Source organism: Brassica rapa, chromosome A06 (genome assembly GCF_000309985.2).
Source record: "Brassica rapa cultivar Chiifu-401-42 chromosome A06, CAAS_Brap_v3.01, whole genome shotgun sequence".
NCBI classification, from domain to species: domain Eukaryota; kingdom Viridiplantae; phylum Streptophyta; class Magnoliopsida; order Brassicales; family Brassicaceae; genus Brassica; species Brassica rapa.
Genome location: NC_024800.2, coordinates 339,415 through 351,029, shown reverse-complemented (window position 1 = coordinate 351,029; position 11,615 = coordinate 339,415). Strand labels below are relative to the sequence as shown.

Sequence of the window (11,615 nt, the reverse complement as noted above, 5' to 3'; positions counted from 1 at the left end):
CCCCCCATTTTCGCCTTGTCCGACCTCTGGCTCCGGCCTAATCCATGGTGCATGGTGGTCGTTTGTGTGGAGTTAGGACGCGGTAGTGGGAAGGTTCTCGATGGAGGAGAGGCGGCTCGTTTAGATCAAGGTTAGATTCCGGGAGGTGGAGGCTCTTTTTGCTCCGCCGCCGTCGGTTCTGTTTTCGGGAGGGGGAGGCTTACCTAGCTCCGTCGTCGCCGTCTTGTCTCCGGAGGGTGGAGGCTACAGTAGCTCCATGCTGCCGGTTTGGTACCCGTAGAAAATTTGGGTGTTAGCGGTGAAAGTTCGGTTAGGGTTTTGTTCTTGTCGGCTCGGGTGGAATCGAGATAGTGCGGATGAGATCTTAGGAGAAGATGAAGCTCTCCGTCTATGAGACCGACGACAAGAGAAGTTAGCTGTGGGTGTGGTGTGAGAAGAGTGGGTGGTCCGGATGAGAGCGCGGTTTGTCCGATGACGCTTTCGGTGGAGGACCACCGGGAAGGAAGGTGTTTTGTTGCGGGGTATGAGATCCGGCGAAACGAAGCACGGTTAGATAGCTCCGACGGCGTCCCGAGGCGGAGACGGTCAGGTAGAGACGGTGTGCGACGCGTGTCGATCCGATGGCACAGATGCTTCCACGTGTTCAGCAGCCAGTCTCCTTGACGCGTTTGATCCAGCCGACGTCGGTTTGGGCTTGATTGGTTTGGGCCGCGGTCCGTTTATAGCGGTTAGACTGTAGCTGGTTTGGCTTTTGGGCTTCGTGCCTTTTGTTTAAGTGTTTGGGCTTCGGATTTTGTAATTTGGGCTTGGCCCGGTATCATTAATCTATATAAAAATCTTGACGGAAAAAAAAAAAAATATCAAAGTGAGAAAAAGGCAAAAGTGTCAGCCTTGCGTCCAATCTTTTGGGTTAAACTTCCTGCCTTCTCCCCTCCCTCATTTATTTCATTGCGTGCTTCTTCTCATTTCTTATTTATTTATATTTATTTATTTGTTTATTTATTTATTTTTACATTACTTTCAATTGAAGTATTATTGTTTGATTAATCAATAGTCTTTTTATTTTGGGTTAATCATAGTGTTAGTGTAAAAGCATCTTTAGTGAGAATTCTAAGCGAAAATTTCTCAAATGTATGTCTAGAATTCTATTATGGGTATCCCAAATCCATTAAGAATCTCAAATCCATGAAGTTTTTTAGTTCAATATTTGAGATTTGGAATTTTGAAATGGGGTCTTATGGATTTTGGATACAAAAAGCATTATTTTATTATTTATATACTTTATTGTTTTTTTTTTAAGAAACTTTGTGAAAACTTATTAATTTTTTTATTAATAATGCTCTAAGTAATACTATGAACTTTGATAATTTCTGGTTGTTCCTATATTGTAAAGCTGGTATATATATATCTCTGTGTTGGTGTTATCTCGTACAGCGTACTTATTTATGGTCGGATTTATAGAAAGCAGAAGAAGTTTCAGTCACTAGAACTTCAAATACCATCTAAAAATCTTTTTTAAGAAATTGAAATTCTGATATTTTAATAATTTTCTGGCGGGTAAAATAGTCGAATATATATTAAACAAATACTATCTATTGATGAGATCAAATTGATTTACGTGGATGATTGAATGTAATGTTTAGTCAAAACATATATATATCATAATAATTGAAAAGACTTGTCATAAGGAAGTATCTAATAATATTTTTAGTGCAAACAAATACGTATGGGATCGCTATGTGTTATCCAGATAAAAAGCACATCCATCTCATTTGTCCTTATTGACCGACTGCTCTTCTTCTACCAGCTCCTAATTGTTATTCATTTAATGTAGAAGCTGTTTATATTTATTACTTATGTTTTTTTTTGAGCTTTGTATTGAGCTGATTTGAATAAACTTGAGATTTCACATCCTTTTAGAATAACTTTTCCATTTCAAACATGAAAATGGTATTATTATGGTTTGTTTTTGTGTAACAGCTGGTGTTATATTATTTGTTCAAAGTCAATAATGTGTTTGAATGAATTATAAACGAAGAGTGAATAAAATAAATAAATAAAAAGGGTTAAAGCAAAAGGAATGAACCATTCAAGAACACTATCATGCATACACCAAACGGTAAAACAGTTTAAATCGTGAACTTTGAAAGCATCTTTCTCCTCGGTGGAATTATGCATGTAAGATTTTATATTAAAAAGGATATGTAAATGCATTTATCATGCGATAAGATGCTTTGTATTTATGGTACAAAAAGAAATGAGGAAGTGAGCAATAAAGTCTCCAATCCAATAATAGATGCTCAAATAATACTGTAAGCACTCCCATACATTTACATATATATACACAATATATAAGAGCGGAACTGGGAATCCTTTTGTTGCTCAAAAAAAAAAGAGTGAGAATCCTTTCACTTAAAGGGGCATGGAGATATCTTTTTGCAGCATTTCCATTTTGGTAAATCCAATAAGTGAAAAGGTGTAATAATTAGCAATTTGGGGGTTAGCTTTTCGATTTTGCAAGCAAAGCTACGTCTCTTTTCTTTTTGTACATCCCGAGTCACTCAAACGACGGGCATAATATCAACGAAAGTAAAATAGTATAATTAACAACTGTCCAAATAAGTACTCCGGACATATTCAACGGATCGAAGGCCAACCGACTAAAAGATACGAGACTATCTCTAATGATTTACTTTATTTTTTACTCTAAAATAAATTAACTTTATAATAAAGTTTGAATTTGTTTCAATAATATTATATTTTAAAATAGAAAATAGAACAATGAAAATAAAAAATAAATTACTTTTTATTTGGAACAAACCTATTTTTCACTCTATTATAAATGATAAATAGAATATCATTACAGTATTTTTAATCTAAATTTTATTTTAGAATAAAAAATAAAGTAGGGCTAGAAATACCTTAATTATAATTGTGGATGTAAGTGTACTAAAAAAAGTGGCATTTGCCTCTATAAAAAAAAATTCTTTTTAATATATTCAAATTTTATTATTTTTCTTATTAAAATTACATTTAACTTTAAATTTTATATTTATATGTGATTATTTTTTCTAAAATTTTATGTTATATCTACCACTATTTATTTACTGACACCGGATAAATCCAGTTGTTAGTAATATGAATTAGATATTTATATTGTCTAGTTACATAAGTCTAAAACTGCAGATTATGAATCCGAAAAAGATGTAAATGTAAATTTTCTTTATCGTAATTATTTTCAATGTGAGTTTTAGTAATTTTTATGTCAGTTCTTAGTTTTTAGAGCTTTCTTGTTATTTCTCAACTTACGAATTAATTTTTGTTTTTGAATAATATTATTAGAAAAAAATGATCCATTATTATGTTGCTTTACTGTAAAATTTATACCATAAAATGCAAAAACTTTTTACATTTTAAAAAATACAAATATATTCTAGAATACTGGTTAGTTCATTGTTGTATAAAAAATCGTTTTGTTTTCATTAACTGTTTTTATTTCTTTAAAATCTCGTAATTTGGCATACTCGAGATGAGAATCTTAACGAGGGTTCCAATTTTACGCACCTAAAAATTGGAACCTATGAGCATAATTCCTGCAAACGCATTCATTAATACAGTGGGCCATCTTCACGATCCACCGCACAAATATAAATATGCACACATACATAACCATATAATATCCTGTCGACGAAGACGTGTGAATGCAGAAAATATAAATTATACTACTGATGTAAAACTGTTTCAACGTAGTATATTTTTGTACCGATTCATTTGATCTAGTAACTATTACTTTATTTTATCTAGTGCACGTCCATAAATAAATGAAAGAGTCTTGGCTGCCTAGATATAAATCCAACACCAAGCTACATTTATGTTAACCGAATTTAAACCAAGTCTTAGTTTTTACTTTTTAGAGTATAAAGTTGAAACACGAGATGGAAATTAGTTACTGTATATCGTTTCAAAGTTATTAGAGTTGTGAGTGTCAGTGTTGTGATTTATGAATCTAATGTGACGTTCAAAAAAAAAAAAATACACTAAATGCATATATTTGAAAGTTTAGTTTGTATAAAATTTTAAACTCAAAAACATATAAGTTTCATAAAAAAATGTTTTAAATATAATTAATCCTAAAACCGGCTTGAGGATTCTCAAGGACCCTTGAATTGCTTGGTCGGTCCATCTTGATCTCTATCCATATAATTTATGTTATATATGATATGCGTGTACACACATATGCTAAAGCTAGTGTTGATTTTATTTAAGATAAAAATATTATAATAATACAAGCAATATACCTTCAGGTCAAGAGAAATGATATTTATTATTACCCATTGAAAAAGACTCATTTGATCGAGAGAGAAAAAGAATCTATCATATGAACCAAAAAAGCATCTTTCTATCTTTTCAAATGCTTGCTTCCTTCAAATCCTCTAGCTCCTCCTCCGAAGATGCCACCGAGAATCCTCCTCCTCCTCCTCCTCCTCCGTTATGCCTCGCCTCATCTTCTGCCGCAACATCCGCCGCTCATCACCTCCGTCGTCTACTATTCACAGCTGCGGATTTCATCTCTCAGTCCAACGTCTCCGCCGCTCAAAACATACTCTCAATCCTCTCCTCAAACTCCTCCCCTTACGGCGACTCCACGGAGCGGCTCGTCCATCTCTTCACGAAAGCCTTGTCCGTACGGATCGGCTTGTCTGAAAACGCTGCCACGTGGACAGCGAACGAAATGGCTTCTAGCTCCACGGTTTTTACAAGCAGTGTATGCAAAGAACAGTTCTTGTTTCGGACCAAGAACAACAACAACTCTGATCTCGAGTCTTGTTACTATCTTTGGCTGAACCAACTAACACCGTTTATTCGGTTCAGCCATTTAACGGCGAACCAAGCGATCCTCGACGCGACGGAGACAAACAACGGTAACGGAGCATTACATATACTTGACTTAGATATATCACAAGGACTTCAATGGCCTCCGTTGATGCAAGCCCTAGCCGAGAGATCATCATCAAACCCTAGCAGTACTCCACCTCCTTCCCTCCGCATAACCGGATGTGGTCGAGACGTAACCGTATTAAACCGAACCGGAGATCGGTTAACCCGGTTTGCTAACTCTCTAGGACTTCAGTTTCAGTTTCACACGCTTGTGATCGCTGAAGAAGACCTCGCCGGACTTTTGCTTCAGATCAGATTATTAGCTCTCTCCGCCGTACAAGGAGAGTCCATCGCCGTCAACTGCGTCCACTTCCTTCACAGATTCTTTAACGACGACGGAGACATGATCGGTCACTTCCTGTCGGCGATCAAGAGCTTAAACCCTAGAATCGTGACAATGGCGGAGAGAGAAGCGAACCATGGAGATCCTTCGTTCTTGAATAGATTCTCAGAGGCTTTAGATCATTTCATGGCAATATTTGATTCGTTAGAAGCGACTTTGCCGCCAAACAGCAGAGAGAGGCTAACCCTAGAGCAACGGTGGTTCGGTATGGAGATTTTGGATGTTGTGGCGGCGGAAGCGGCGGAGAGAAAGCAAAGACATCGGAGGTTTGAGGTTTGGGAGGAGATGATGAAGAGACATGGCTTTGCTAACGTGCCAATAGGAAGCTTTGCTTTCTCTCAAGCTAAGCTTCTGCTTAGACTCCATTATCCTTCAGAAGGTTATAATCTTCAGTTTCTCAACGACTCTTTGTTTCTTGGATGGAAAAATCGTCTTCTCTTCTCCGTTTCATCGTGGAAATGATTTAGTAGAGAGAGAAGAAACCTAAACTTAGGTTTAGTAGAGAAAAAAAATATCTGATATTTTTTGGTGTTAGGGCAAACAAAAAAATGATTTTACAGATGACGTCGGAGGACGGTGGCTCCGGCGATGATTGTCGACGGTGGAGGAATCTTGGGATGTGTGTCCTTTTTTGTTTCTTGGGAAGCTGAAACAAAGAGACAACCTAATCTTTTGTGTTCAACCTACTAATATCTATTTTTTCAAACTCAATCTTAGGTGTATCGGTTTAACATATATAATCCCATTTTGTATCTTTTCTTTTTCATTTTATTTGGTTATTTTAGTCGATCCACTCGGGTATTAGTTGCATTTTTATGATTTATTATATGCATCCACTTATCAGATCCAAATGTATTTTATATTTTCTATATTAATATATGATGGTGATGATAAGTGTTTATGGTATTGTTCAAAAGAAAGATTGTAATGGTAGGTGAGAGTTATATAAACTATTTGGTTGAAATTGTCCGATTTAAATTAGTCACGTCATAGTTATAAAATTAAAGACCTTAAAATTTGTGGAAATGGCCTTAGAGCAACATTATCAATGGCAACTCTTAGCAAACATCTTAGAATTTTTAATTATTATTTTTAGTCTAAGAAGTTTTCTAAGATACTTAAGTAAAATATAACATTATCAATGGAACTTTTCGAAGGTTCTTAGGTATAAAAGATGCAAAGGCTCCAGTTTGGTATCTGTCAAAAGTTTCCAAACACCCAATTTCAAAATATTTACCAACACGTTAAGGATCAATGGGGAGGCTTACAAGTAGATAATGGTGGCAAAAATCACAAGAACAGCTAGCCGTTGTCTTGATCCATCTTGGTTGAACAAATAGATAACAGCAGCAAGCTTGAGTATTAGCAATATGTCAAGCTGAAACGCAATCTCAAATCTCCGTACCACCACTTGCCTTTGACCTGCATGTTGTTGCTGCTGCTACTGAACTTGACCACCTTGCGCTTGGTTCTCTCCCCCAGCCTCAGTCTCTTTGCTTGGTCTAGTCCTAAACCATCAACCCAAAAGAAGATAAAAACCATCAACCCAAAAAAAGATTCATCATCAAGCCTACAGCTTTCTACCACAAAGTCATCTCAAAAGCAACTCCACCAGTGATTTGAACCTAAATACGATTCCTCCATTACACTACTCAAGAGTAAGTAAGGAAGGGGAAGTACAATACAAAGCCTACACCTTTCTAGCACTAAGTCATCTCAAAAGCAATATCACCGGTGATTTGAGCCTAAAGGGATCAACTTTACACAGTTTTTCCTAGCTAGAACAATTCAACCAACAAATACGATTCTTCTCCATTACACTAGTCAAAGAGTATCTAATGGAAAGTACACTTACATGGGAACATGGTAAGTGAGAGGAATGAGATAGTTTAAAGGAAGACCAGCCACATGTACAAGAACCGCATAAACACCAGCTCCACGGTTCGTCTGTTCATCGTACTGCCCAGGATTCGACCCGGGAACAAGACCCGGATACGAACCCGGATACTTTGGAGAAACACCATGATCCGGATCCTGATCAAAATTGAATCATTGAGTCAATTCAAGATCAAACCCTTGAATGATCTGAGAGAAAGGTGGAAGCTTTACTGTTCATTCATCACTTATCCAAATAAAATACACGAACCTGGGGCTTGATCTCAGCATCTTCGGGTTTCTTGTCAGAGGAAGGTTGCTGTGACGTTGAAGAAGACGCCTTCTGCGGATCTTCTCGCGTCTCCCTCAGCATCGTGCTCTTCGTCTCCGCCACGAGCTTCGCCGGATTCTGCTCACCCAATCGCCTGCTGCCACATAGCACTTAAGGACCAAGCCTAAAACTTCTTAATTAAGATCCGTTTGTATTCTTTTTAAGTGTTTTTGATTTAATTTTCGACCAGAAAACACTAAGATATGGGCCTAAGAAGTGTCGATAATGTTGCTCTTATATTGTACTCAACCGGTTTAATAATATAATCAGCACGAAAGAGTTGTTAATCTGTCTCTTCAATCTTTTGAGAGATTCCACTTTCGCATGCTCTTTTTAATTTGTTTTCTAATTATTTTAGATATATATGACCGCCCTCTTTCTTGCACAAGTCTATGCCTCGGCTTTTTGATAAAGTTTTCTATTAGAATGGAACATTGTAGCTTTTACGAGCCCTTTAGTCAATCCAAACGATCAAAATATACTAGAAAAAAACTATCATTAATCCATCATGCCTCCAAAAAGAACTCTAAATGAAATTTGAAGCAGTTGACCATTCTGAGTTGACTTTAATATATGTTTAGTACACAGTTCCTTAATCAAGAGTCAAAATGTTTTCGTTAAAAATAATATATTAATATTGATGTATAGAGTACATATATTTTTGGATGTTTTTCATTCATACTTCTATAAATTCCGAACCATACTTTAATGGTATCTATTCACAATTTTACATTTTCAAAAAATAAATTATTTATAATACTCGTTAAGTTCTTACATCGTTATATGTAATTAACATATCAAAGATATAACAAAACATAAATAATGATTATTAATTTATTAATAATAGTTTGCTCGCGTTTAATAACACTGAAGAATAATACCGACTTTTTTCTTCCAAATCTTCTCATTTATTTATTTATTATTATTTTTTTTTTGCTAAAATGTTAATATCATTAAAAATGAAAAGAGGAGGTTACAAAAGTTGCATTCCTATAAACAACGCTTCTAAGGCAAAAAGAATAAAAACAAAGAAGCGTTAATAAGAGTAATTTTCCCGAAAGTAGATTTGATTATGCAAGCCAAATTGACAAGAGGGAAGTGAAATTCCTCCTGCGTCTCCTTCCTAGAATTATGTTCCTCATTTATTCTCTAGAATTTTCATGGATTATACGGACTTTGCGATCATGATTTGCATGATGCACTTTTTGCTATCCAATTGTCTCCAATAATTAACAAAAAGAGAGACCATTCGATCACAAGTTGATTTCTCATGATGTGTATACCTGTATAATGTATGGAGGTTGTTATGATGCATTTCATTGCGTTCTTTCATAGGCGATTTTGAAAAACTAAATGGAGGAGAATGTACACCACCAAACCTATGGGCTATGGATATAAATTAAGACAATGCAAAGTATCATCTTAGCAAGGTTAAAAGGCATGCGTCTGATGATTTCAGTTTTGATTAGCACATATTACAAATCTATTTGAAAACATTTCTATGTTTTGTTGATCTAGCAACTTCTTATTAATAATAAGATGAAACCAAGACACATAATCTTACCAATTAAAGATAGAGATATAAATATATAAATAAAAAAATTAAATGTTAAACTATTCATAAAATAAAGTAATATAGTTTTATCACTAGTTGTATAGTCATATAAAAGACCGAATTGCAAACTCTCTTCTACGTCGCGAAAGCCTATCCAACCAAACTAAAGTTAAACTAACTACTATATCTACCACTAATTAGTAGTATCATAATCCTTACTTGGACAACTAAGAAACCACCATTTGGATGCGAAAAGAGAAGCGATCTGATTAATTAATTACTAGAGTTACTGTCGACAAAAGAAATCTTAAGAGGAATAATCAAACAGCCACTGGTTTCCTCTTGTTTCCCCAAAATTCTTTTTCATTGTCGAGTTTTAAAATGATGCGTTTTCGTTAATTCCAAGAAAGGTACTCATCGCTTATTTATAATTAAAGTTATTAATATTACTCCACTTATTATATTGGGAGAGAGTAGATTAATGGGGTAAAAAAAGGGATGTGTCTTTGGGGAAGAAACAGGTAATGAAAACCCTAAAAGGTGCCGATTTGTCGGGTGAAACAAAAGCATCAAAGTTGTCAAAAATAAAACAAAAGGGTGTGTTTTTTTTTTTTTCCGCCAAAGATTTGATATTATAAGATGATTGGGCCAAGCCCATACAAGGCCGAAGCCCGATTACAAAGAAAACAAACGCAAGCCCAACCCCAGGGGCAAAATAAAAACTTAAACAGGCCCTCGGCCCAACCTTAGAAACCGCCCGGCCAGCTGGCTAGCGCATCAAGGAGGCGGCTCGACAAGTGGAGTGATCTGCTCCATTGACGCGTCACACGTCGTCACCGCCTCGACTTGATCACCTCCGCCTTTACGCCACCGGACCAAACACCCTCGAGCACCTTGTTCGTCGGAGCTCGAAACCAGACAAGCCTCCAAACAAACGCAAAGCCATTCTTCACCGCCGTGTCATCCCGCCGGAGAGATCAATCGAACCTCGAGATCTCCTCCGCCTTTAGCATACTTCAAACCCAAGACACGCGACTCAAGAAGCCATCTCTTCCTTTCCTTGAGAATCATCACCTCGCCGGAGAACCTTGTCTTCAACCAAGATCTCATCCGCAGTGACCCCACCCAAGACTTACCGACAACTGCGCCGACCATGAAACAAAACTAAACTAGAAAACTTTTCCCAAAGAACCGCGGGATCCTAAGTGGAAGCGCGGAGCTGTGCTAGCCTCCGCTCTCCAAAACTAAAGCCGGCGAAGGCAAATCTAAAGAAGACTCCCTTCCCGGGAACTAGAGCCGGCGGCGGTGGATCTACGAAAGCCTCCACCTCCCGGAAAACACCACCGCTGAACATGCATGCCACTACCTCCACCAGGACCCTCCCGACGAGAGCGTCGTTACTCCAAGACCGAAACCACCGTAAGCGGTGAGGTCGAATCCAGAGCTCGGACAAGGCAGTCGTTGACAGGTTGGCGAAGAAGAGCGAAGGGGGAACACTACGAAGGACAAACAGAGGCTCCGGCGCCGGCACGGACGCTCACGCGCCGGCCGCGCGCCGAACCCCAAACAAAAGGGTGTGTTTATTTATACTTATGTTAGATGCTGTAAAAAATTTTAATTAATATGAAAATGTGTTTCTGTTTAGTAAATAATCATGCTAATAATTTTTAATGAATGAAACACAAACACACAAGTCGTAGTTCATTGGTATCTCTTACGTCTCTCGTGTCCTGTTGCCTCCCTTGTCTTCCCCTTTTTTCATACCCTTTTGTTCACTCTTTGCCCTAGCACATTTATTGATTTGTATACACATAAGACTAAGACATTGCACACAGATCTATACACCTGCACACGCATCTAGGTATGTCTGACTTCAAAATGCAATGATCGGATTTTAGATCCCATCTTTGTGAATTGTGATCAACCATATACACGAACATGAGTCCATGCACTATGGTAAAGCGATATGCACACATTAAACCATATATTTAGGAAATTAATGAGAACTTGTTTACTTAAGTTATTTATACCGGCATTTCACTGTACAGCATAAATATATAGTTCCACATGTTCCAAGGTACATATATACCTTACAAATCATAGGGAATATTTCGTTGAGAAATCCATACAGTATTTCTCAAAAAAAACCATACCATATGTAATGTTAGTGATAATGTAAATATATATATATATATATATATTATAGATACAGTGCTTAAGATCATTTCCAATCCAACTTCAAATACTATTTTAGTGTAATCTTTCCTACTCAACATTAAAAGTTACATCATTTTAGTGTTGGGTTAGAGATATTTAGTGAGAAAATTATATTAATAGTGTTTTAAGATTAGATTAGAGATAGAAAAAAATTAGTATTGAAATCACATTAAAATAGTTTTAATGTAATCTTGACACTATAATAGTGATATAGGAATTGATAATACATATTATCATTATATGGACTGCGAACAAAAACATTATTATCCCTGCACATCCACACTTTTTCGCAGATAGATTAGATATCAAACGTGTTCAAAAAAAAAAAGGCATATATCAAACATCAAATAATTATG

General features: G+C 36.5%; 2 protein-coding genes across 2 annotated transcripts; one reads left to right on the top strand and one right to left on the bottom strand.

Moving 5' to 3' along the window:
* LOC103871035 (scarecrow-like protein 18) lies at positions 1–6,126 on the top strand. Its single transcript, XM_009149251.2, has one exon. The coding sequence runs from the start codon at positions 4,379–4,381 to the stop codon at positions 5,741–5,743; it is 1,365 nt and encodes a 454-aa protein (XP_009147499.1). The 5' UTR covers positions 1–4,378; the 3' UTR covers positions 5,744–6,126.
* LOC103871093 lies at positions 6,024–10,380 on the bottom strand. Its single transcript, XM_033274015.1, has 3 exons — positions 7,428–10,380; positions 7,137–7,315; positions 6,024–6,789 (listed from the first exon to the last, which is right to left on the bottom strand). The coding sequence occupies exons 1-3, from the start codon at positions 7,527–7,529 to the stop codon at positions 6,723–6,725; spliced, it is 348 nt and encodes a 115-aa protein (XP_033129906.1). The 5' UTR covers positions 7,530–10,380; the 3' UTR covers positions 6,024–6,722.
* Positions 10,381–11,615: the final 1,235 nt, after the last annotated feature.